The 25713-nt window shown below is 43.0% G+C and overlaps 1 protein-coding gene across 3 annotated transcripts in view; it reads left to right on the plus strand.

The window, feature by feature from the left end:
• The window catches only part of pax7a (paired box 7a), a 33633-nt gene extending 17615 nt beyond the window's left edge, over positions 1-16018 (plus strand). For 2 of the 3 annotated variants that reach the window (XM_035387155.1, XM_035387157.1), the window contains exons 6-9: positions 4003-4168; positions 4740-4936; positions 12527-12773; positions 13641-16018. In XM_035387155.1, the coding sequence (XP_035243046.1) occupies positions 4003-4168; positions 4740-4936; positions 12527-12773; positions 13641-13756 (726 nt within the window). In that variant the 3' untranslated portion in view covers positions 13757-16018. The remainder of the gene's footprint in view (positions 1-4002; positions 4169-4739; positions 4937-12526; positions 12774-13640) is intronic. The other variant, XM_035387156.1, reaches the window with a different exon arrangement.
• Positions 16019-25713: the final 9695 nt, after the last annotated feature.

Here is a 25713-nt window from a genome sequence, read left to right on the forward strand (position 1 = left end):
AGGTTGAAAGAAACTTAATTTTCCCCAAGGTCACTTCAAGACAACTACTCCAGTTAACAAAGTAAATAGTATCCTTGGGTCCTCAGTGCTGTTTGAAAAGAGTGTTTGAGGCAAACTAAAGAGTTAATTGCTGATTCCCTTCTATTTTGGTTTTATGTCTTGTTGCCACGTTTGTTTGCTGGATTGTGCCAAATGTGAGTGCCTATTTCTGTCTGTCAGCTGGAAAATGAAGGTCTTGACTCTCACATAGATGAAGGTGTTTTTTCACTGTTGAGGCTGGCTCACATTTACTGCTTGTGCGCTGTAGAGCCGCTCATTTCAGCCTGCTCATTTTACATTATTTTGACTGTAGAACTGGAAAGCAACTGGGTCAGTTATGTCCCTTTCCACTGTAGAGCTGGAACCAGGTGTGCGTGGAGCCAAAAATTGCCAAGTTTGTACAGAATGATTGCTTGTGTAGGAGCTCTTTCAGATGTTATGTCACACATATTTGAATAGCTGTTGGTTGTGGTATGGATGTCAGTACATCTGAAAAAGTAAGGAAGGAATGAAAGAAGGAATGGGAGCCATGGCATCCTGCTGTTTCATCCACCCCAGCAGGCCCAGAGAGATACGTTGCCCCACTTACTTCTGGAAAGGATAGACAATCCATCTCTTTTCTAGGGAGAGGAGCGAGAGAGAGAGAGCGAGGGGATGAAAGGGAAGGAGGGGTGAGGGGAGAGGGGGCAGAGCAGAGGAGAGAGGGAGGAGAGGAGAGGCAGTAAGCCATCAGTCAGATGAAGTGTGCTTGTTGTTCTTCTCCGCAGGAGGCTCTGAGAAAAGCCTGTCCCCATGTTAGCACACTCACGCTGCCTCAATCCCTCCCACAGACTCGCTTTCAAAACCAATAAACAATCTGCGTGTAGTCATTATACATCAGCACAATCTAATAACGGGTAAGCGTTGCCTATTATAAAGCGTAAAAATTCAATTTGGCTAGAAGTTTCTCTCTCTGGGCTTGAGTGTTGCAGACTCGCACTGGTAACATTGTGCCAGGCAGGAATAAAAAAAGGTAATTAAAAAAGAATAATAATTCTATGAATATTCGGTCTTATGATATGTTTCCCTTCAGTATGAATGCTGTGGTATAACATCCATATTTTACGCTGATATGAGGCTAAATATGGGCTAAAATGAATGCACAATATTGGACTCATATGTACTTGTAGAGTTGAATTAACACTGTACATTTACTGTGTGAAATACCATTTTTTACACACATTTCACTTGCATACTTTATCAGATACCTAAAAATACTCATGTATGTCTATTTTAAGTTATCTAAAAATGGTGAACTTTTAATGTGAGCATGGGTAAGTTTTTTCCCTTTTTCACAAACTAGCCAAAATCAGTGTTAACGCTGGATGAACTGCCCTTGGATCTGTTAGGGGTGTTATGGAAGTTGGGGGGTATCCCAGAGTGTCTATGTGTTCAAATAGGACACATGTATAGTGTTCTTATACATGTGGCAGAATGTAGTGAAGCTAAGGTGTATACTGAGTTCACCCCTTACTGTAGGTGTTCTCCTGCAGTCATGAAAAGCAGTTACAGTAGACCTCCAAGAAGGGGAGCCCTCCCTAACTTACAGGCTGCCCTACTCCATGGAATCCAGTGCTTTTTGTCGTAAAAGAACAAAGCAGGATTTATGTCGACATTTTAAAAAACAAATTGGTTGAACACATCTCTGCAAATGTTCTATCAGTCTTATTATTACCATTTAAATGGGGTTTCCTCTCAGTCCCTCTTTACTCTCTGTGTTTCCGATGCTTATCAGGATAATCCAAAAGACAGATTCCCATTCCAGTCACGTTAATTAGCACAGAGAGGGAGAGAGAGGAAGGGCACAAAGGGGGAGAGGAAGAGAGAGCAGGGGAAAGCATCAGCCAGAGAACAGAGGTTAGAGAGAGGAAGGACTGTAGAGAAAATGTAGGTCATTTTCCATTGCACTGCAAATTTTGGGCTTTGAAATAAACTTTCTGGAATTAGAATCAACTCCATTTGAGTGTACATGCATGGCCATCAAATATACCCTTGCCTAGAGTTAAACTAAGTCTTTTCTAGGAGTTGATCTTTTAACTCTCTCCAAGAGTTGAAGCTGAACTCTTGTGGAAGTTGAAAAATGCTGGAGCCTATGCCAGCGCTGGAGCCTATGCCAGCATGCAGTGGGCAAGAGACAGGAATACACCCTGGACAGGTCGCAAATCCACACACCATTCACTTACAAACTCATACCAATGGGCAGTTTAGTCTCCAATTAGTCTAACCTGTCTAACTTTGTCTAACTCCAGATTTTTGAATCCCAGAAATTTGTTGTGTGTCATCATCTTTTAAAGACTTTTACTCTTGTAAGGATGCAGTAATCCCCAAATTCTCCCACGTCACTCCTCTGCTGCGATCACTTCACTGGCTATCGGTCGCTGCCAGGATCCGGTTCAAAGCCCTGACCCTTGCCTACACTGCCGCCAACAGGACAGCCCCCATCTACTTGCAGGACATGACTCAATTCTATGTGCTTGCTCGACCACTCCGCTCTGCGGCAGCAGGGCGCCTTGTAACCCCTCCCACCCGCCCAAAGGGATCACAGAGCTTCTCCACCCTAGCTCCCCAGTGGTGGAACGAACTCCTCGTCCCTCTCCGAACCTCCCCCTCACTATCCATCTTCCGCCGTGGCCTGAAGACTCATCTCTTCAGACTATACCTAGACTAACCACCACCACGCTGTATAATAAAAAAAATAAAAAATAAAAAAAACCCTTTTTCCTGTCACTTGTTACATGTTGCCCCATCCCTGCACTTCTTGGTAATTTGTATTTGTCCTAATACTGTAGCTTATTCTTCTGCCTAGTTGGCTTTGCAGATGTTAGACCAGAATAGTGTTCATTGTTCTCGGCTAGAAATAGCTGTACAAAATAAGTAATTGTACCTTACTGAACCCGTGTTCAGCAGTTGTCTACGATCATGAAAATGCGCTTTTTTTGTACGTCGCTTTGGATAAAAGCGTCTGCCAAATGAATGTAATGTAATGTAATGTAATAATATTGTACATTGTCAAATCAATATTGCACATCTTCAGTTTCTCTTTATATGAACATTTTGTGCACATAAAATGCCAATAAGAGTGACTGTGAGAGAGAGAGAGGTCAGACAGAAAATATTATTTGTTTTCTAGTCCTCTAGAAGTTTCTTGAAGTGCGTTTGACCTGCCATCTCATGCCATGTTCTGAAACTGTTTTATATGCCAACTTATAGGCTGTGATGCAATAAGACTGTGACATTTAAACCTTATAACATAATGTCCATAATACATTATAATCTAAAGAATTCTGAAGAACTCTTGTAGTACATATTACCTGTATGTTTTACTGTAATGTAATACTGCACAATATCAAAGTTATCCTCTCATTACTGAGGGAAACTGATTACCTTGTGCCTTGTTGTTCTCACTGGGTCAATAGGAGTAGACATACGGAGACCTCCACCAACACAGAGAGAGCAGGAAACAACCAATGTAACGTCAAACCTGTACACTGTGTGTGTATGTGTGTGTGTGTGTGTGTGTGTGTGCGTGTGTGAGAGAGAGAGTATGTCCATCCTTTAAGACCTACTCGTAGCTCTTCCTTCCTAAGTGTCCAGCAGGTTCCCAGATGCACATGCCAGGCAGCTGGCTGACCTCTGAACTTTTAAAGACTTTCATTTCTGATGAAGCCCAGATGAATCTATTTCCACAGATCACTGCTTCAACCCCTTAAGAATGAACAGCTGTGGGGTTTAAATTCAGTTTTCTAAAGGGAGAAAGCCTTTACCTGGAATGTTAGAGAAATGGGTGGATTAAGCCTTATAATGGCTTATAGAAGTATAGTACAGGTGTTTTTATGGTGCATGCCACACAACAGATTGTTTTGTGAGCACATAAAATTTAGGGGAAGAACATGTCTCTCACACACTGCTCCTCTCTGTCTCCAGGTGTGGTTTAGCAACAGGCGAGCCAGGTGGCGCAAGCAGGCAGGAGCCAATCAGCTGGCGGCATTTAATCACCTGCTGCCTGGTGCATTTCCCCCATCTGGGATGGCGACCCTGTCTACGTATCAGCTCCCAGAATCTACCTACCCATCCAGCACACTACCACAGGGTAAGGCACTCTACTAACACCCTAACACTAACAGTCTGCTGTTATACAAGTTCAAGGTTTCTTCATTGCATGTTATTACAGAGTTTGGAAGATCTGACTTTTTACTGCAACTTCTATAAATTTTGGTGATTGCAGACTAGCTTTTTCATGCTGGTGCAGGACAAAATAAGGTGATGTAGTAGCGCAAAGCAAATAATTAGTGCAGTGACTGACTAGTCTGAATGTCAATGGAAAGTATATCCAGGCAGCAGTATTGTCACGTGTGTTTGTGATCCCCTTGACCCCTCCCATAACCCACCGTCTACACTAGGGTTGTGAATCACTGGTGGAGAATGTTATTGTTGTGGCTGCGTTGATGGTTACAATTCAGAGCTTGCAATAATGGTCGGAATGAAAACAAGCATACACAGTGTGTCCCCAAGATCCAGTTAGGGCACCACAGTGGTTGCAGTGATTGTATTGGTTCCTGCAGTGGTTGTCCTATTTCTTTTTGCAGTGGAGGGACTGTGTAAGAGGAAGGGCTTTGGCTTTGAGTAACCACTCTCACCCTGGTTATTTTTTCTTTCTCTAGACATCAGCAGCACCTTGCACAGACCCCAGCCCCTGCCCCCTTCGTCCATGCATCAGGGAGGGCTCAACACTGACACCAGCGCCGCCTATGGCCTCCCATCCAGTCGCCATGGCTTCTCCAGCTACTCGGACAGCTTCATGAGCCAATCAGCTTCCGGCAATCACATGAACCCGGTTGGCAACGGGCTATCCCCACAGGTCAGTCTGGGATAAAGGGCACGGGTGAACGTACATGTCGCATTCACAGATGCCAAGCCATCTCCAGATATGCTGCCTGTCTTGTAAGCTAACAATTTAATTTGTATAAGCGTCCCTGTACAGTGACTTAATTTAAGTGTCTGATTCATGGAAAGAAATACACCAGAACAAATCCCTGTATTTATTTGAGTGTTACTGCTCCACCTCTGTGTTTCAAAGAAAGGGATCCCACATTTGCTGGTCTAGTGAATAATGTGTGTTTAAAATGAGGTTTGGGTTGATTCTTAAATTCCAGAGAATATAAACTGACTGGTTATTTAAGCAAAGCAATGGTGAAGAGTGAATTATATGCAATTATCCATTGATACTGGGCAGTCGTGTCCACCTGCAGGAACAACAAGGGCTAACACGCAGAAAATACGATTGAAATGGTGCAGAAGGAACTGAAAATGAATTTCAATGCTGCGTGCGTCCATAATCACGAGCGCATGTTCAGAGGATTTATTTTCTGTTTGCCACCTCGGATATTTTCTGAAAGTCGATTGGTGACATTCTGGTATTACACACTTTCTCTGAAAGAGGAAATAATTAAGGATTGCATGACAAAAAGGAGCTTTTCTCTTGGCACTGAGAGCTGGAGGATAACATGGGCTTCTCTTAGAGCAGGGCTGATTGTACATTGCAGTGGAGCTGCATTAAGTACTTACATTCTCAATGCAAACCTGGGGAAACACGATGAACGTGGCTGGGTTTTATATTGAGCTAGTTACTGTGTTAATGTTTGCTGTAGAGGTACCGCCCCCACCTTATCCATTCTTCTTCATCAGAAAAGATAAAATCATAAATCATATTTTTATATGTTACAAATTAGGGTGCCAGCTTTAGCTTTGGATTTAAAATGTTTCATTTTCAAATGTTTAATTAAAACTGCATAGTTGGTGGTCAGCCTCTAAGCCATGCAGTAGGGTGAAGTAATCCCCTAACAGAAATTGTATGAATTAATAAATTACATCAAACATTGTATGACATCTCTGTCATCTATTGATGACTATTCAGCGATTATTTCCCTCCTGAACCTGAACTTAGAAAAATGACATCAACCAAAATGTTGATTTTTTGCTGTTCCATGACAAAATATAGGAGACAGTTCTTCATTTGTACAACGCATTTCATTTAAATGATTTTTTTTACTGTGTAGTATGGGTTATATTTTAAAATGCAAATTAAATTGAGTGTTTACTGTATTTTTTGTTGTCTACGTGTGCACACATGCATGTATGTGTGTGTGTGCGTGTGTGTGCGCGTGCGTGTGTTTGTGTGTGTATGTGCTGCATTTCCTTTCTTTGTCTGGTTTTGATGGGTGACTGGTCTGCTGGTATGGGATGTGTAGAGTGTGATTTGCAGTAAATGGGTTCTTGCTGTGGTGTAGAGGGTAGTAATGCGATTGCACTGCATTTGTAGAGCCAGCCGGTGCACGCGTCCTCTCTGATTCCAGCCCCTGCCAAACCCTACACATTTTCCCATTACCCCGCATGAAAACACTCGGCTTTTAATGCCGCTGATTCTGAGGATTGGCAGGAGTGTGTTTGACCTGCTAAAGACAATTCCTCCGCGCTACTGGAGTCAACGCCAGGCTTGTGTTGCATGTGAGGAGCATTATAAGTACATGTCAAAACCACAATTGGACGTACACGCAGACAGAAACTTGGTGTAGAATATGTTCTCGTATTTTAGGTGTTGGTGCAAAATCAGTTCATTGCATTTTGAGGCAAGCCTACAGTAGAGTATGTTCTGTACCGAATAACTAATTTAATTGAAGGTCATAATATTGAACTTTATTAATGATTTGTGGTGATTTACTACATTTTTAAAGCAGTGATGGTTATTTTCAGTGAATGCAGTACTACGATTTGTAATGTAGTCCCACATGAATATTTTGAGCTTGACAGCTTTGACTTTCAAAGTATAGAAAACAGCTTCATTCTATTGTGGTGCGTTTCATAAAGTTTTTACTGTGGTTAGTTTCTGCAGGACTGAAGCATGTAGCAGAACGTGATTTCCTGAAATGCTTCCTTCGCCTTTTCCTCGTATGAATTTTTAAATGGATTTGTCATGATCTTAAAGTTGTCCTCTTTCCCTTCTGTGTGTCCATGTTGATGGTGACAGTGCTGCTGCTGTTCATGGCACAGTACTGTGGTGTAACTGACCGGTAAATTAACCAGTTGCTTTATCTTAAGTAAATAAGCAGCGTAATGCGGGCGGCATACCTTTAATCATTTCTCACTGTTTTGAGTGTTTGCACTAAGCGCTGTGAAATACTGCAAATCTCTCATTGCATTTTGTTTTTCTCTCCGTACTACACAATTACACACTCTCTGACCATGTCTCATATCAACATGCAGATGTTTGCCATTCTCTGCAAATGTTTTGTGTTCTCTGAAATTTCTGTATTGTGCCAGCTATGAATGACAAGGGATTACTGTACCTCTGAACTCATTCTGTCATGAAGACTGAGGAAGCCTCCAGGTTTTCAAGACTATTATATCTCATTACTATTATAGGGATTTTAAATATTAAATGTTTTTTAGAAACATGTTTTTTAGACTGTTGTCATTGTCCACAATGAAGTTGAGCTTTGTGTTGAAAATGTGGATTTGGACTGCATATATTTCTGCGATATGAAACTACACTGCAGTCCTATAATGTTTTTGTAAAGTAATACAAGATATTTCTATTTGAAATCCTATTTTATTCTGAAGATTCTTTTTCTTCATTTTCATGTGTAATGTAAAAAATATGACCGACCTAAATCTGCAAAGGAAGCAATGATTCCAGTCTGCTCTATTTAGGGATAAGCTTTAGGAAATGAAAATGAAAAGATCCAGGCTAGCAGAAGGTCCGTATATCAGCACATAGCTGTCATCTACATGAAAAGTCAGTCAAACCTCTGAATACCACAACAGCAACAGACAATGCATGTCCGCTCATCACAATATTGCCTTCTCAATTTGAGGCCAAATCTGATAAAGCTACCCTTAATACAAGTAAGAATAATTCTATTTTTGGTCTTAATTGGCCAAATGAGCATGATTGGCCAAAACAGTGTCCATGGCCGGTATACTGCGGACGAGCACAAGCGCAAAGAGAATGGTCTCCACTGTGTGTTGGAAGAAGGCGCTCTGCTTCCTGCTTTTTGGGGGCCGATGGGTGAGATGGGGGAGGGGTAGTACATGGGGACTGGGGGCACAGCCGCGCTCCTCAAACGCTCCCTTTGATCCGTGTCCCCGGGCCTGCGTGACTGCGTGGCTCACGCTGGCCCAGCCCCGCCGATGATTCCTCACGACTGTCTGTCAGAGATAAGGGCGGGGGCCTCTGGACCCCTCTTAGGCATCGCCATGGCAGCGCAGCCTCTTTAAACCGGAGGAATTACACTTAAGAAGCCTGCACTTTTGGGGCTGTCTGAAGAGGAAGTATACATACGGAATGGCTTGTAGTCTTTTTTTTTAGTTGTGTGTGTGCTTGTGTGCGTGTGTGTGTCTTCTGTATTTTCTTTGAAATATAGTGTATATATGGGATAATTTGGAGAACGTTGTTACTAATGTGCTCTGCTGTCAGCATATGATGTTCTTTACAGACCAGAGCAGCTTGTTTCATCACCAGTGTAATGAATCTACTGCAAAGATCACATTGGTTATATGTTCTCAATCCTCACTAGTGTTTTAACCAATATTGAGTCCACAACGTGTCAGATCATTTCACTTATAAATCCAAAGAGAAAGCCAGTCAAATGATTCCAAAGCAGTAAGTCAGGAGCTCTGGGGTTTACAGGAGCTCACTGTACATTAACACATTTTAATGCCTTGAGCATGTTGACAGAGCAATAGAGGCCTGGTTAATCAGGAAGTAATACATTTAGCCCCAGACTCGGTGCTGCTCTCCCACTGCTGCACTTCCTGATGCTGAAGGTATGAAAGGGGCCAGGCTGTGTCCAGGCAGCCAATCAGTGAGTGCAGAGAAGTGGGCTGACCTTTTGGAAGTCGCAAGGTCATGGGGTCACAGCCTCATGGCTGTGGAGGCTTTCAAACTACAGTGGAGCTTTCCTGGTTTCTTGGGGGTGGGGACTCAGAGCCTGGAGATCAACTGCTTGTGCTTCCTGTTAGTTCCGGATGCCACCCTGGCAGGTGTGGGGATGTGATTAATACCCCTGGCCCCTCAATTGCTCCCTATATCTCCTGTGACCCCACCACCCAGTGCATTATTCCACCCTCTCAAAATGCCTGGCTTTACTCCCACTCGGTTATGTCCTCATACCACCCGAGGTTGTCCGATTTTATCTATAGGTTTGTTTCCTCTCCCTTTCCCTCTCTCTGCATGTTTTTTTGCTTTCCTGTCTTTATCTGTATAGTCTTTTAAAAATTGAAACAGAAGTGTCTCCCTCTCTCTGTCACTATGCCCTTCTGTCTCTACTTGCAGTTGACAATAATAACATAAGATATGGTTGAGCCCCAGCTGACATGGACAGATTCCAGCTGAGAGCTATTTCACTGTTTATTTACATGTGATTATGGCTATGAGGCGCAGATATTAGCTCTGTCAAGAACAATTTGACTTGACATTCTTCACTGGGTCTGCTCCCTCCTGTTTTCTGCAAACAGACCCTCCACCCCACCCTCCTCCTCCTTCAGTCCCTGGTCCATGATGTGCCTCGCATTACTGTCACAGCTAGGCCTCGCTGCACACAAGCTACTGTTGCGGAATCATCATTAAGGCTTGCCATTTGATTGGGGTGGGGGTGGGGGGGGGGTCAGGGGGAGGGGGCATTGTGAGTGGAGGAACTGTCTGGAGGCGGAGAAGGAATAGGGGTGATGGGGGAGCTACTTGTTCACAGTTGCTGAATCGCCCCACTGTAACTCAAATACGCATTCTCAGTGAGACTAATCGGATTGTGCCGCACACATTCTCCAATTTCAGCCAAATATACGAGTTAACCTTATGCATTTACCAACCGGTTGGGGGGGGGGGGGTCATGGTGCGGGGTGGCGCAGGGTAGGGGGGGGGGCATCCTGGGCTGATTTCTGCTGAGAGAGAATCATCATCCTTTAGGCAGAAGAATTTGAAAACTTGTTTCTTTCCTTCTTCATAAAAGTTTAAGCAATGATCTACTTCTTGCCCAGAATACTTTGTTTACAGAAGTTATTTCACAAACCTAACTCTCTGGGAGAGAGCTACGGACTGAATGGGCGTCATTCACAACACCTTTCTTAAATTATTTGTACTTTTGTTCGTAAAAATGTTCCTACGAAAAAACAATTCATGACACTTTTATGAAACATGTGCAGACCTTTGTTTTTGTGCATATCCCAGGTGCATGAGATGAGGAATGCTGGCTGTTTGAAAATTTTTTATGCACAATCCTGCACATGTGATTTGCATAAGGAAACAGCCATGAACAAATTCAGATAAGAAAAAAATGATGAATGCCAAAATGTTCTTGGAAACGTTCTTACTCGCAGTTTATGATTAAATGTGATCGTACGCATGTTTCATGAATGAGGCCCAATGCCTTTTATTCCCTGGGTGTTCTGCCTGGTGCTGCGTTGGGGAGTAATAAGGCGTGGCGCATAATTACCTGCTGCTGATGTGACGCATACTGATACACAAGTGTAGAGACAGCACGCTGCACCTAGAGCATGCTGTGGACAGAGAGCACACTGTGGACAGAGAGTATGCTGCACTGAGAGCACACTGCACTGAGAGTACGCTGCACTGAGAGCACACTGCACTGAGAGCACGCTGCACTGAGAGCACGCTGCACTGAGAGTACGCTGCACTGAGAGCACACTGCACTGAGAGCACGCTGCACTGAGAGCACGCTGCACTGAGAGCACGCTGCACTGAGAGCACGCTGTGGACTGGTTATGTGCTGTGCACTGGGAGCACGCTGTGGACTGAGAGCACACTGCACTGAGAGCACGCTGTGGACTGGTTATGTGCTGTGCTCTGGTGGCATGCTAATGCCGCGCTGTGAAATGATGGTACACAGCGAGCGTCTGCGAGGACCCGACAGCTCATCTGCACACCCGTTAATCAGTCTCATCAACATACAGCTTCTGCCAATCAAATGCATAATTTAACACAATTAAATGCCCCCCATCCCCCCACCTGTGTCAAAGCCTTCTCCAAGCCCACCCCCCCCCTTCCCTCAGGCCCCCTCAGGCCCCTTCTCCCGTTTTGCAAGCGGATGCCTCTTTTCAGTTGAGATTAACGTGCTGCTACCAATTAGCGTGATGACACGCAGCTGTGGGGGCGGGGCCCTGTCATCTGCACCCTGCCACTGGGCTGGGGGGTTGGAGGGGACCCGTTTATTAACTGTGGCCAAAACGCTCTAATTCAATTTATGCGGCGGTGTTATTTTTAAACAGTCATTTAGTCTGTTCAGATGAGGGCCTAGCTTTTCCCATCAAGCAGTTTCCCCATAGGAGAGGGCACTTATACTTGCAGTATTGCATTAAAGTCACACTATACAACATCCCCCATTTTCTTTTAATATTTAAAAAGATATTTTAGTAAAATAACCTACATTTTTCCTGTTTTGTTTTTTCCAATTTGAGATAAAGCCAAGTATTTTTTAAAGTGTTTTGCAGTTTTTGATGTCATATACTGGCATAATGTGGCATAGTTTTTACTACAATTATTTAAAGTTAAGAATAAAAGGATTTCATTCAAACCGAGCAGAAATAATTGTAATGCAGCATTTCATATCCCATTCACTGAAAAAACAGGTCATTGCTCTGGTTTTTCAGCTTTGCTGATATTGGAAATATCTGATAAAAATCTACCACTGTACAATAATTACCGTACAATTTCAACTACTGTGTTTTTGAACTTCTTATGAATCTCCAAATGCTTTATTCCATTCATGAGAAAATGGCAGATACGTTCTGTAAATTTACCCTGAGAAATGTACTTGTACCTGAGAAATGTAAACTGTGGTGCACAGCAGTTTGAGGGAATAGTGATTCTAGAGCTGTGCTGGTTTTAGGTTTTAGGTTTTAAGTTGCAGGTTTGTTTTTTGTATCCTTCAGCAGTGTTTGGTTTGCTTTAATGGTGGCTTTAATTAATGTTTCTGAAGCACTTTGAATGCTGTGCGTATATTTGTTTTGATAGAAAAAAAAAATTAATCATCCCTGCTTGGGCCTGGCTCTCTAATCTCTTGTTACCGGCCCCGGCATCATAACTGGCTTTCTCATTGGCTGAGCAGCCAAATGTTATGTTACGCCGAATGGAGAAGACCAAATGTTAGCAGAGCGTGTCGTGACCAAACAGGAACCTGATGTGGAGAAGTGGTGTGTGTGGGCCTTCTCTTGCTTACCCCACCTTCCTGTCTTCCCCCTCACTCTCTCTCTCTCAACCCCCTTTCTCTTCTTTCTCACACTCTCTTTCGTGCCCCCCTCCTCATGTGCTAACAGCAGAACCACACTGTGTGAATGAAAGTTTAAACATTGGCTGTAATGTTGTATTTGTCTGTTGCAGTTGCATAGGCTGTGAGGATGAACTCAAGACTCTAGCCCCGCCTCCTCTCTCCCACAGGTGATGAGCATACTCAGTAATCCCAGCACAGTCCCGGCTCAGGCCCAGCACGACTTCTCCATCTCCCCCCTGCACAGCAGCCTGGACTCCTCCAGCCCCATCTCAGCCAGCTGCAGCCAACGCTCCGACCCCATCAAGAGCGTGGAGAGCCTGGCCCCGTCACAGCCTTACTGCCCGCCCACCTACAGCGCCAGCTACAGCGTGGACCCTGTTACTGCAGGCTACCAGTACAGCCAGTACAGCCAGAGTCAGTACACACACACGTGCATGCAAAAATGCACACATGCATATATATATATATATATACACACACACACACATATGCGCAGACTCATACACACACACTCACAAGCATAAACACACACACCTGCATACAAACACATATAAATACATTCAAACACACAAACAGATTACTGGATAAGATATATGTCCTTCATTTGTCCCTCTGACCTCCTGGTCCAATCACTGCACCTCCCCAATCAGGTCCCCCATATCTTATTTGCTCAAAATGTTAAACTGAATCCATGTGAGGGGCGTGGCCATGCTGACCTCTGACCTTAGGCTGGTCCAGGGGTGAGAGCGTACACATGTTTCTGATAAGACTGCCCAAGCAGCCTCAGGTGTTGAATTTGTCACATGTACTGCACCCGGATGAGAGAGGGAAAGGGGTACTACAAAGACGCCTCAGCAGCTAGCAGGATCCCGTACTACATACGCACTCACACACTTACATACATTCACACAGTACAAACACACACAGACACAGACAGTCACATTCATATACACAAGGTTCTTGTGTGTGTTAGATATATATAGATGTTGTCTTAAAGGCAGATAGAGGCAGAATAGCAAGTCCTGCGTAATCTATAGCTGACTCAGTAAATGATCCTTACAGAACAGGAGAAAGGTAGATATCATGAGGGAAGGAGAAGAGGAGGGAGGATTAAACAAAATAAGATAGAGAGAGAGATGGTGAGATAGAGAAGGTGGTGTGTGTTAGAATTGTACTTGTACATGCCTTATTTATGCCTACTGTGATGTGACCCTTGGCACTCATATGGCATTTTGTGTGTGTGTGTGTGTGTGTGTGTGTGTGTGTGTGTCTGGGTTTCAGCAGCGGTGGATTACCTGGCCAAGAACGTGAGTCTGTCCACACAGAGGCGAATGAAGCTGGGGGACCACTCGGCCGTCCTGGGACTGCTGCAGGTGGAGACAGGACAGGCGTACTGACCACCCTAGATACGACCACACCCCACCTGCCTCCGCCCCACCCACCAGCATGTACAATCCCTAACATGTACACTACAACACTGTAGCATCCTGCCGAGCCTCAGCTACTGAGCATGTATGAGAGAGAGAGAGAAATACTTTTCAAAATGGAACTAAAGTAATTCTACAAGCTATTATGTTTTCAAAAAAATTAATTAATTCCAACAGTAGCCAACAGAGCCCCACCACTCTTTTCTCTGCTCCTACTCCTCCATTACCACAAAAAGAACCAATCAAGGCAGGGGTAGACCTCAAGCTATAGGAAAAGTTCCCTGAGGCTGTTCTTCACTATGCTTCCACCTCACTGTTTATGGAGTCCATTACCGATTGGCTTTATTATTATCATGTCATTTTTATTGTCTCTGTTTTGCTAGTAGTTATTGTATTTCAGTTTCTAAGTTATTTTTCTGTTTTAGCTGGCTGAGAGGACCAGTGTGTTTGGGGGGCAGGGGAGCTAGGAGGATTTACTGGGAGCCAGACTGCTTTTCATGCCCAACATTCACTGTGCACTAGCTAATCTGTTTCACAAATTTACCACAATAAATGTAACCTTCTGTTCTTCAACGTCACATAGCCACTCCACAAGAAGTCTAGCATGGTGGTTTCATCTGGATTATTTTATTTTTATTTCTTTTGAGAGAGAGAGACAGAGAGAGAATGACTGACAGTCAGACAAACCCTGTGATGATACCTTGAGTCATCTCTGTTCACAAATGTCATCATTCCTTCTGAAAACTCATTTAATGACCTCCAGTCTACGAGCACACAGGAAGGGTAGCATATTGTCATCATTGTGGTATTAATCACAAAACTTAGATGGTTGTTTAAAACAATCATTCCTAGCTGGGTACGAGTTGCCCACATTGTATCTCTGGACCAAGTATGCATTCCAGAACATTCAGTCTCTCATACGTATTTTATTTGCTGATTCTCATGATGCTAATGGTGTGAAGAGGTGCTATGGAAGAATTGGGTCCCCTGAAAAGGTGTGTGAAGTTCACATGCTTTGGAGGGCACATGCTTGTGTGATCCAAAGTGATAGCAAAGGTTGTGGCAATGAAGCTGATAGGTATGATTAAGCATTCAAAATTGTGGATAAATAAATGTCACCAACTGGCCCCTCCTTGCAAACTCCAATAACCATGTTATTCATGGTTTAAAAAAAAAACAGTAAATTTATTTTTTAAATGAACAAATTCCAATTTATTTAACAGTCCATATACAAATTTCACCACAAACAAAGTGAATTATTATTTTAGCCTATTTATGAAGGTTTGGTTGTATACTAAAATAAAAGCTGGCATTGCTGGAGTAAGCTGGTGCCCTGTACAGTCTTACAAAATTGATTTTTTTTTTTGTGTTTTAAATTATGTTGCTTTGTCTCATATTTCTCTTTTTAATTTTGGTTTTAGATGTGTTTCTTTACATTAAGTTTATTTAACAAAACATAACATATATCGGGGGGTTGTGGAGCACCGTTACTTTAATAAAACAAATTCAGTTCCATCACATGTTAATGACCTGTACCAGGGGGGAAGAGGTACTGACGCTGAGGGAAAGGGGGCATTTCGCTCTGAGGCTGATCTGAATTCAGTTTTACATTTTCATCTCCAGGAGTTGCACTGAATGACAGGCTGGGACTTTGCAGACCTGGGTTCACTGTTAATGACTGTGGAGGCTTTTACAGAACACACACCTATTCAAATGTATTCTGTTTGTGTTTTTTAACTGTGTGAAATCTACGCCTCCTGAATATTTGGGCCACTCTTTAGTTATTCTGGAATAAATCAGTACATTTTACATTTTATACTTAGAGCAAACAATGAAATTGAAATGAATGAAATGAAATGCTTCCAGTGTGTAGCACCCAACATTATCAGTTACCTTGAAGGTATGTATTGGCAATGCATCCAAACCAAAAAAACACAGATAACACATTGTTGGTCTATACTGATATTTATACATGTTTGAATGCATTTTTCTGGATGGATGACCAATAGTCCCCCCCCCACCCCCCATCCTAAATCTGTTAATTTGCTGTGTCTGTGTTTTATTTAATTACATTTCTGTTTGGCATGTGTGTATATTACCATGGCCTAATTTATTCTGCTCTTTGGAGTTTTAGAGTAGTGGGGACTTTTACTGCTATTTGCTACCTTCAGTCTGTTGGTGGTGTAACTGTAACACTGGCGTAACTGTTATCAATTAAAACTCTAAACCCCGCCTAAGACTGTGGCTCATCTATGTGTCTCTGCTTACCTTTCATGATGGTTGACTGTGGTCACGTTCATCCTCATCCTCTGCGAGTCAGTCCTTCCCAGGGCTAATGCCAGCACCAGTACTAGCATCAGCACCAACACCAGCGCAGTGACGAACTCCTGCACCTGTATGCCGACATCAACATTCAGTCACACCAACGTCAATATCAGCGCCAGGGCGAGAGCCAGTATCAGATTTAATGAGGCTGTCTGATGATGGGACCCTGAGAATCTGACTGGGATACTTGGCTTTGGGTCTCTGTAAGAGTGACCTACACTTGGCTCTGAGACTCTCATTCTTTGACTCTTTGCTATTTGGGTCTGTGACTGTGACTAACTTTCAGGATGCTACATGCTTCATAGCTAGAAAAGCCCAGAAAGAGTTCTGCTCCACACATCAGCAGGAAGTCATTCATGTTGTCCACAGTTAAGAACATTGCCTCAGTTCCACACCCACCAGGTTTGTCTGCTTCAGCCAGGTATATATATTAGGCTCAGAAAAAGTGGGGAAAGCCATATGCATTCAGCATACAGACATATTGTTGTAAAAATATTATACGTCACACATACATATTAGCTGTCAATTTAACATAAATAGACTGAACAGCTGGATTCAGTGTACACCTGAGCAGGTGTGGTCAGCTATGAGTGAAAAGCCCTCATAGACGGCTCACACATTCTCTTACCCTGTGCAATGTAACTATTATTCTATTGTTCTCTCTTACTCTCACAGAAAGGCAGCACATTGTGCCAACCTTCAGAATCTTGTTTGTGAGTTAGCTAAAAGCTCTATATGTGAGATTTAAGCTAGTTAACATTAACAGTGGTAATTTAAGCCAGTTAACATTTACTGTGCTAACGTTTCATGTGGTTTAATGGGTTTCATTGAATCATTTGCTGGTCTCTAACCTGCAGGATAACTGTACATTACTGGGCATGGTTCCCCTCCAAAATATAGTATTTATGCTCACTTTAAAAATAACTTTCTCTACTTTAACACACCCCCAACACACACACACACACACAGTCGGTTCAATGTAATTAAGCTTTTAAATATGGAGGTAAACCACATTAGTTGTATTTAAACTAGCTGTGTTAGTCAGACAATGATAGGCTGTTTCCTAGCATTTTTTAAAATAAAGTAGAAATTACTCAATGCAAATGCAAACATAAAAATTATGAGAAGACAAATATTCCTATGAAGACTTACTTTATTTGTGGATGAACAGCTTCAGGACTGAATAGCAGTGATAAAGCCTCTAAACTGTGGTAATGGTAAATAACGGACCAATGCCGGTGTGTTTAGGGGAGGTGCGCAGGGACGCTTTCTGAATGTGAGGGGGCCCCTAATACGCGTGACGCCTGGGCATAGCCCTCCGTACACAGAGACAATCTCTCTCCATAATAGCCTCTCACGCAGGATACAATTTAAATTAAAAAATGCAATTTTAACCTTGAAATGAACAAATGATTACAATTTCTATACAAATTAAGGGATCCAGGCATACGCGCGCTATTGTGCCCGGGCCATGAAACATGACATAATGACCGTGAAATAAATTTCCAAATACTCGCATTTGGTCTGTAGCTTTAGAACATGTCACCCTGCCTTCTGCAGGCATGCGATCTCACCTTGTGGCGGGAAAACATGAAAAAGAGAGAAAATCGCCAGAGATTAAAAACACTTCTATAGGCAAGATAAAGATGAGAAAAAAGAGAAGAAAAACAAATGGTGATTTTTTTTTTGCTGCTCAGCTCAGCAGCCCCTAGAGTTATCTCTGAAAAACAAATTGCAGGTTCTTATCAGGAAATCGTATATAGGCCTACCCTTATCTGCTCCTGTTTCATCCCACCCTCATCTCTCTTTCACCTCTGTTCTGCCCGTCAACACAAATTTGTGAACGTTGACTCCCTTTGAATAAAAGACGTTCATGTTTGTGTGTGGGATCCAAAGTTCTGGCAAATTTCTCAACTTCAGCTCCACGGAAAGGACTCATAATGGAAAGTGTGTAACCAGATAACCAACACAGAGTGCCACTTTTACTTGATGTTATGGCGATGCTTTCTAACTCAAATTGCTATTTAAAATGGCACTTCGGTTTATCCCTGAGGGCAGCTCTATTCCGCCAACTGGAATTTTAGCTTGCTAGCTTGTACGAGTTGAATCCAGTAAAGCCTACAAAGATTCACTACTTGCTGGCTGAGCAGATGGAAATGGCTACATAGATATCTTGGAACATCAAACAAACATTATGTGTCACATGTCACTGTTCGTTTAGCTCATTTGTTCATGGCTATCAGCACCTGAAGCAAATGTTTCTAGGGAAGAGCTGAGCACTGTTGAAGCAGATGTTGCTAGGGAAGAGCTGGGCACTGTTGAAGCAGATGCTGCTAGGGGAGAGCTGGGCACTGTTGAAGCAGATGTTGCTAGGGAAGAGCTGGGCACTGTTGAAGCAGATGTTGCTAGGGGAGAGCTGGGCACTGTTGAAGCAGATGTTGCTAGGGGAGAGCTGGGCACTGTTGACTGAAGACATCACATTTAGTTGGCTTTGAAAATCTGAGGAAAAACGGTTTCCGAAAATGCTCACAAGCCAGCATGAATTTTCATAAATCATCAAAAAAGGATGAGACCATCCAGACCATGGCGAAACTGTAACCTTTGAAATTAGCTTCAAAATCGAGTCCATCTGTACTCTCTGTAACAAAGCTACGGCAATCTTACTGCATTCTGATTTTCTGTATGAAAACACAAAAATCCAAGGATAAATCACAAACACACAGATACTCCCATTTCTGTACGGCTCCAAGGATTTTTTTTAACACCCTGCATTTTTTTTACACCCTGGGGGCCTAAGTACTTCTGAGTGATACATTTCTAAAGTGAGACTGTCTTGCCTGTCAGATTTGTGAATAAGAGATTGGGATTGAAGGGGGTCTATAAATACAGGTTTAGCTCAGTGCTGCAGGAGCAGGCAGTAAAGGGTGTGTGCATGGGGGGTGGGAGGGCTTAGAATTATTCTGCTTTCTGTCCTTAATATCTTCTGTCTGCCCCCCAGCTAGTCCTCCCCCAACATCCTCCGTACTCAAACCCACCCCCCCCTTCCTAGGTAGAACCCCTCCCAGCTCCCCTGTCCTAGGGTCCTGGCTGGGTGACACAGCTGCAGAGCTATGGGGGGAGCCTTATTGTGCATTCCTGACTGGCAGTGGGTAAATGAGAAGGCCTATTACCCCCTTAAAGTGTTACTAATGACACTTACCTGCTGCAGAGCACCTCCAGAAATTGAATGTGACACGGAATGGAGGATCTATTTCCCAGCCGAAGCGTTGGGGGCGGTGCCGCGGGCTCAGCGCTCCTCCGCGCGGCTGCCTCGGCCTGCCCCGCCGTCCCCCCGGCTCTGTGAAACCAATATTCACACATCCACAGCCATCATGTCCTACCAGGCCCTCTGCTCCTCCCGCCATGACCTCCGCACCAGCCGAAGCCCCGCAGGAGGGGAGAGAAGGGGAAGGGAGGCGAGCAGGACGGCCCCTCTGGGCTGAAGACGGTGTGGGGGATTAGGAAAACCCACACAGGGCAGGCCCAGCAGCATAAACAAGAGCTACTACATGCCAAATTAATGACAAATGTTAATGCATTTAAATAGTCTATGATATTTATGAATGTTAATGATTAATAAATTATGAATATTTATGTTATATAGACACAAAAAGAAGAATATATGAATATGCACAGCCGTAACCCTTCACAGAGCATAGGATTGCAGCAATATTTTTGCTGGAATGTCTTTGTGTCCAGATATGCCATATTACTCCTTGTGTGTTTTTCAGAACCATGCAAATGTGGAAGGCCAGAATACCTTGAGAGCTCACAGCTTAATATACTTTGTTATAGTGAAGGAACCTTTAATCACCGAAAATTACTTTTCTGATTTCTCTGTGGATTTAAAGTTCTGTGGAAATGTGGTACCTAAATGCATTTGTTGAGTAATTAATAACTTTCAATATATAAAATCATAATCCTGTTGAGATGGAAAAATAGTCAGGGTCAAAATAGTCACACTTGTACTCATGTAAACACAAACACATACAAAAACACATACAAACACACACGCACATATCCACACACTCACACACACACGTAAACACAAACACACACAAAAGCACATATAAACACACACACTTGTATGCATATAAGCACACACACACACACACACACACAAACCCAGGTAAAGTGTTCCTGCAGGTCTCTCGCTGCCCAGGAGCCCCCTGGTGTTTAAGCTGGACTGAACGGAGCCCGCTTGCCTCTTACCCACGGCACTCTAACAGCCACACATCCCAGAGGTGGCCTGCCATTTCACAGCTGTTAAGCGCCGTCTCCCTCATTGTCATGATTAGGGGGATAAACGAATAGATATAGGTTTTGGTAATCGGCTTTCATAGGACCCATCAAGTGCGGAAGAGCAGCTGGGTGCCAGTGGACACGGGTGTGATGGCGGTGACAGAGGGCCCCGTGTGTGAGGGGCAGCTGGACGGAGGCCATCAGGGTGGAACTGTATCAGTGTCACTCCCCTCGATGGGGCCCACTTCACCTGGTGCTCTTTAAATGGACTGTGTAATGCGCTGGGCCAAAATAATTGATTTTTCCTGAGCGCACCAGGCTGTTTAGCGTGTCATCTCCAGAGTGGGATCAGGGTGGCTGATGGACTGGCAGATCTTTGGAGAGTTCCCACGGGTGCAGCTGACACCTGAGACTCAGGGCCAATGAGGTACATCACACACAGGTGAATCACTAAGACTTTAGATTACACACATTCATACACATACACACACACACACACACACACACACATATATATATATATATATGAGACTGCATATGTCATGACCTCAGATTCTGGGCCCAGCAGTATGTGTTGCTTGGTATCCTGTTATATCTGCTTTGAAAATGTTAACATTCAACACAAATTATATACTTTCATAAACTGACTTGACTTTTATCCTCTCTAAATGTGTACAGGGGAACTGTCCTCTCACATATCGCATAAAATTAAGTCTAGTTTTTCACAAAGCTATGTCTTTCCTCAACCACAGCTTAGCCTACCTTCCCATATGGCTTAGCCACACCTTCCATGCAGTTAAGCCCCACCTTCCACAAAACTAATCCCTGCCTCCCACAAAACTAGGGCCCGTCTCTAACAACCCTTTCTGGCTTGCTGCCATCACTGAATTGAATGTACCTGGGTGTACGAGAGGAGGGATGAGGTGATGCAGCAGTACTTCAGGATGTACATCCATGAGAGACAGAGATTTTAACACAGCAGAGTGGAGATGAAGGTCTGACACAAACATAGGAAAATGGAGAATCTGAAGCATGGACTGAGCTGTAAAGCTGTAAGGCTGTGGTCAGCAGTGAGAGCACTGTTGTGTGTGCTTAAAGGGGTTGTAGACAGTGAGTGTGCAGCATGCCCTATGAATGCCCCTCCATAAGGTATGTTCTGACTGTTCCATAACACTCATGCAGAGCCAACTCTTTGGATTCACCTGTCCACAGCTCAGACAAAGAGTGACAACATTGGCAGCAAACTCTGCAGGTGACTGTATTGAGGACAGTCTGGTATCAATCTGTTACAAACAGGATTCCTGTCCAAATTCAGATCAGTCCAATCAGAAGTGGAGTCCGAAGTGTACACTTTTCTCTAAAGAGAAACAATTACAACAAAAACAATAACAATACAAGAAATAATATAAGTAATATATATTATAAATAGCAATATAAAATTGCAAGAGAACACAGGCCTCTCTCTGTGTATTTAGGGGGAGGAGAGTCTAGGTCGTGAGCCTGTGCATTTTAACATCCCAGTTTGATGCTACATATGGATAATTGATTTATTAGAGCTGAACGCCTACTGTTGGATTTAGATGGTGCTGCCAAAATGTCACCCTTCTGATGTTAGACAGACTGAGATATTAAAGAACCGGAATCAAAGCATTCCATTTTAGTTTCCCTCTCCCTCTGTGTTGAAGAAGAGACGTCTCAGTATCTGCCAAGGTCCTATTTCAGCCCGGCGAATCACACACATACTCACGGTCTTATCTCCACACGACAGTAAACCCTGCATTTCAGATCTCAAATTGGAAGAATGCCGCCTGCGTCTTTTTTTAGTGAAAGCGGCAATCTGGAAATAGAGATTCTTAATTCAGATACGGGCGGTGCGTTCGTACATAATTGTAAGTAAGAAATGACACGTCAAGCTTTAAAAAAAACCCCCCACCTATTATAATGTTCTCCTGCACATACCATCCTTATTTAATTTCCTTGAGTTGATGATTCGCTTTGCAGTTCACCAAAGCGTAGCGTATACAGCGAGTTTCATATTGTTTGGGACAAACTGTACTCCACAGTTTTAGATTCGTAATCGAACAATACACATGTGCGCCTAACTTTTGGGTATGGATATGAGTTCACCCAAACCAGGTGTCCTAGAACCCTGTGGAACCGGGTTGCATTTCCATTTTTTGTTTATTAACTGTAGCTAACTAAAGTTAACAAGGTACATCCCAGCATCTGACTGAGATATTGAAGAAAGGTACAATACAGCTTTACCTTTGCATAAATGCTCACATAGGTTCTACCCGGACTCTTGTGCTCAACAATGAATAACAGCACGCCATTGAATATGCTAGAAAACAAATAGTTTCTTGTTGAAAATTTATATTATCAATCTAGCACCATCTAGTGGAATATTGGAGGAACTTAACATGAGGCCGTTAAGTTCTCAACCGCACAAGTTCATCACTGCCTTTTCTTTCCTCACACACCCTCCAACCCCCATAGAATAACAAAATAAAACTGCTGTGGGACAATGTTGTGATCGATGATCATGATCACTGTGTCCTCTGCCATTCTGTCAGATTCAACCATGCAGTAAAAATGGAAAACCACAGAAGTACTTTTCCAGTCTTTCAACAAACCTGAAATAGACATTTTCAGAATCTTTAGAAACAGGGACTGGTAGCAGTCTTTGGGGTGGCTTTGAGAAGATGTAGCTTTGGAATTTGTGGAACACTCATCCAACTTTATCAAAGCACTTGCAAAGTGCAACTAAGAAATAGTTTTATATTATTTTTGGAAACATTTAAAATGCTTTAATCTCTTCCTGAAAACCAAAAGAGTAGTGTGTAACTGGAAAAGGCAGCCAACATTATATCTCTGCGGCACAGGAGCCTGTACGTGCACAAACACTTCATTTTCATGTTTACACCATTTCATATTCACACCAGCGGTAACAGGATTACCAAGTGACAAATAGGAATTTGTGGAATTCTCTGACGTCTTCCATCTATGCGTTCCCTCTTTTGCGTTACAGAATGCACTTTGGTTAAGTTCTGGAAGCCCTTCAGGGCTCTGAGCAGACCTCTGTTTTGGGCTAGATAAAACCTCTTCTGCACAAGCCCCGCCCTCTGGGAAAAAGGGGGCGTGGTGGGGGATGGTTAAGACACTGAGGGGAAATCGTAATGAGCCATACGGCTCAGAATGGAATGCTCAGGGTCTTTCATTTCCAAAAAAAACTATCAAAATAATCTAATCTTTAAACTGATGCTATGCTGAAAAAACAAAATCACACACAATCAAACCAGCAAAAAAGAAGAAGAATAAAACCAAACTGGAAAAGAAATATTTGCAGATCTGCCAAGTAGAGATCAAAGGGTCTGACACATGTTCATATCCCTTGTTGCGATTTCTTGCATTCTGTATATTATTAAAACATTATATCTTGGCTCAATTAACAGCACCCAGTTCCACAGTGTGGTGTCATACTCAGTGTGGAGTTCTGGAGGTGTCTGTGGTGATTTGTAGTCACATCAGAAACAGCCAGTGTGGCTTCCTCTCTGGGAATGCAGTTCACGGACCACTAACTGGAAGCAGACAATCTGGACATACATATTTCAGCTAGGTGCACGGTTGTCACCAGACATATGTAAGGCTTGCAAAACAAGGCAGGCCTGGCACGTGGCTGGTTAGTGAGGTCACTGGATCTTGTAAGACCAGCTGCCACCTCTGCCTTTATGCTATGAGTGAAGACCTCCAGCATAAGTAAGCTTTTGTAGGGTGATTAAAATGGTTAACAGCAGCCTATAGCTGCAGACCAGAGCTACAGGTAGAGGTGGGGAAGCCCTGCAATGGATTGGTGACCTGTCCAGGGTGTATTCCTGCCTCTTGCACACTGCATGCTGGGATAGGCTCCAGCCCCACCGCAACCCTGACCAGAAATAAGCGGTGTGGGTGTCAGTACAATGAGGCCCCTGGAAATGGTGCTGAAACGATGAAGCAGTCAGCTGGGTACAGTATCGGTCTTTGGCTTCTGAATATAAATTTCTCTTTAGTAAGGCACTGGTCCTGCCAAAACCTCCCAAAACAATACCTATTACCAGATCTTAAAAACAGATGCTTATGCGGATGTTCCAGCAATCCCTGATCACATAGAGGTGGAGGTGAATTTTGCCTCACTGGAGTTTTGTAGCGAAAAAAGGTTTGATCACCTGGTTTACAAGCAACTTTAAAAACATTCCCTCAGTGTGATCATATGCTTGCTATAAGCATCTTATAAAACAAATTAAATAGAGATTAAAAGGGGATAACCAGGGGAAATTAATCTAACTCTAAGGTCAGGGATTCTTGGATATATCTGTAATAAATTGTGCTTGTATGAAGTGCGTACAGGTATGACTCCAGGACCCATGTTTACCCTTAATCCTTTATTTCATCCGACTTTTTTATAGGGCAGAAATAGGAACATTCACATCAGCTGCAGAAGCGCACAAAATTGGGACAGGCACAGACACATTTAAACAAAATAAACGCATTGTTGAGATTCACAATGAAATGTAACACCCTGGTCAAAAAGAAATGTCCTTTGTTAATACAAAGAACAGTGGAAGAATCTTTTTTGACTGAAATTTTTAACATTTGAAATTGTATTTGATTGTTCCCATTTAATTGTCACCGTTTGCTTCTTTGAATGATTTACACTGAAAGTATAGTATCTTTCAGAATTAAGACAAAACTCAGGACAAGAAAGAAAAGAGATTCTTGTGTTGTTAGCTCTCTTCAATTAATCGTTTAATCAATTTTGCAATGCAAAGGGAATTTATTTGTTCTCAATAGGGAGCCGAAGTTGCCACATCAATGTCCTGGGTGCCCAGGCCCGTAAATTGCCCTATTCATTTTCCCATTAACTTTTCTAAACGCTACCAAAGATTTACAATCATTTAAGTAAAGGTACCTGATTATAGGTTTTTTTTTATTGACAAACGAACAACATAAATGGTGTGTTTGCATAACGTCACTGATCGGACAATGCTCAGTAGTCAATGTTCTGAGAATCGACATGGAGTGGCTTTTCTTATTATTTTCTCCTGTCGCGCCCTCTGATGGCACAGGTGGTTAACACAACGTATCGAACTGAGTGATGCGAGTACGAAAGGAATTAGGCTATCCATCTATATATTTTTAAAGGAATTAAAATAAAAAATAATCATTTACACTTCAATGTTAAATGCAATTTCATTAAATAGCGTGTCTACCTCGATATGAAACCTGAGTATGTTCGACAGGGACGTCAGGCATGTTTTGTTCGCATGCGCTTGCCGTAGTTGGTA

Source organism: Anguilla anguilla, chromosome 13 (assembly GCF_013347855.1).
Source record: "Anguilla anguilla isolate fAngAng1 chromosome 13, fAngAng1.pri, whole genome shotgun sequence".
In the NCBI taxonomy this organism is placed as follows: Eukaryota; Metazoa; Chordata; class Actinopteri; order Anguilliformes; family Anguillidae; genus Anguilla; species Anguilla anguilla.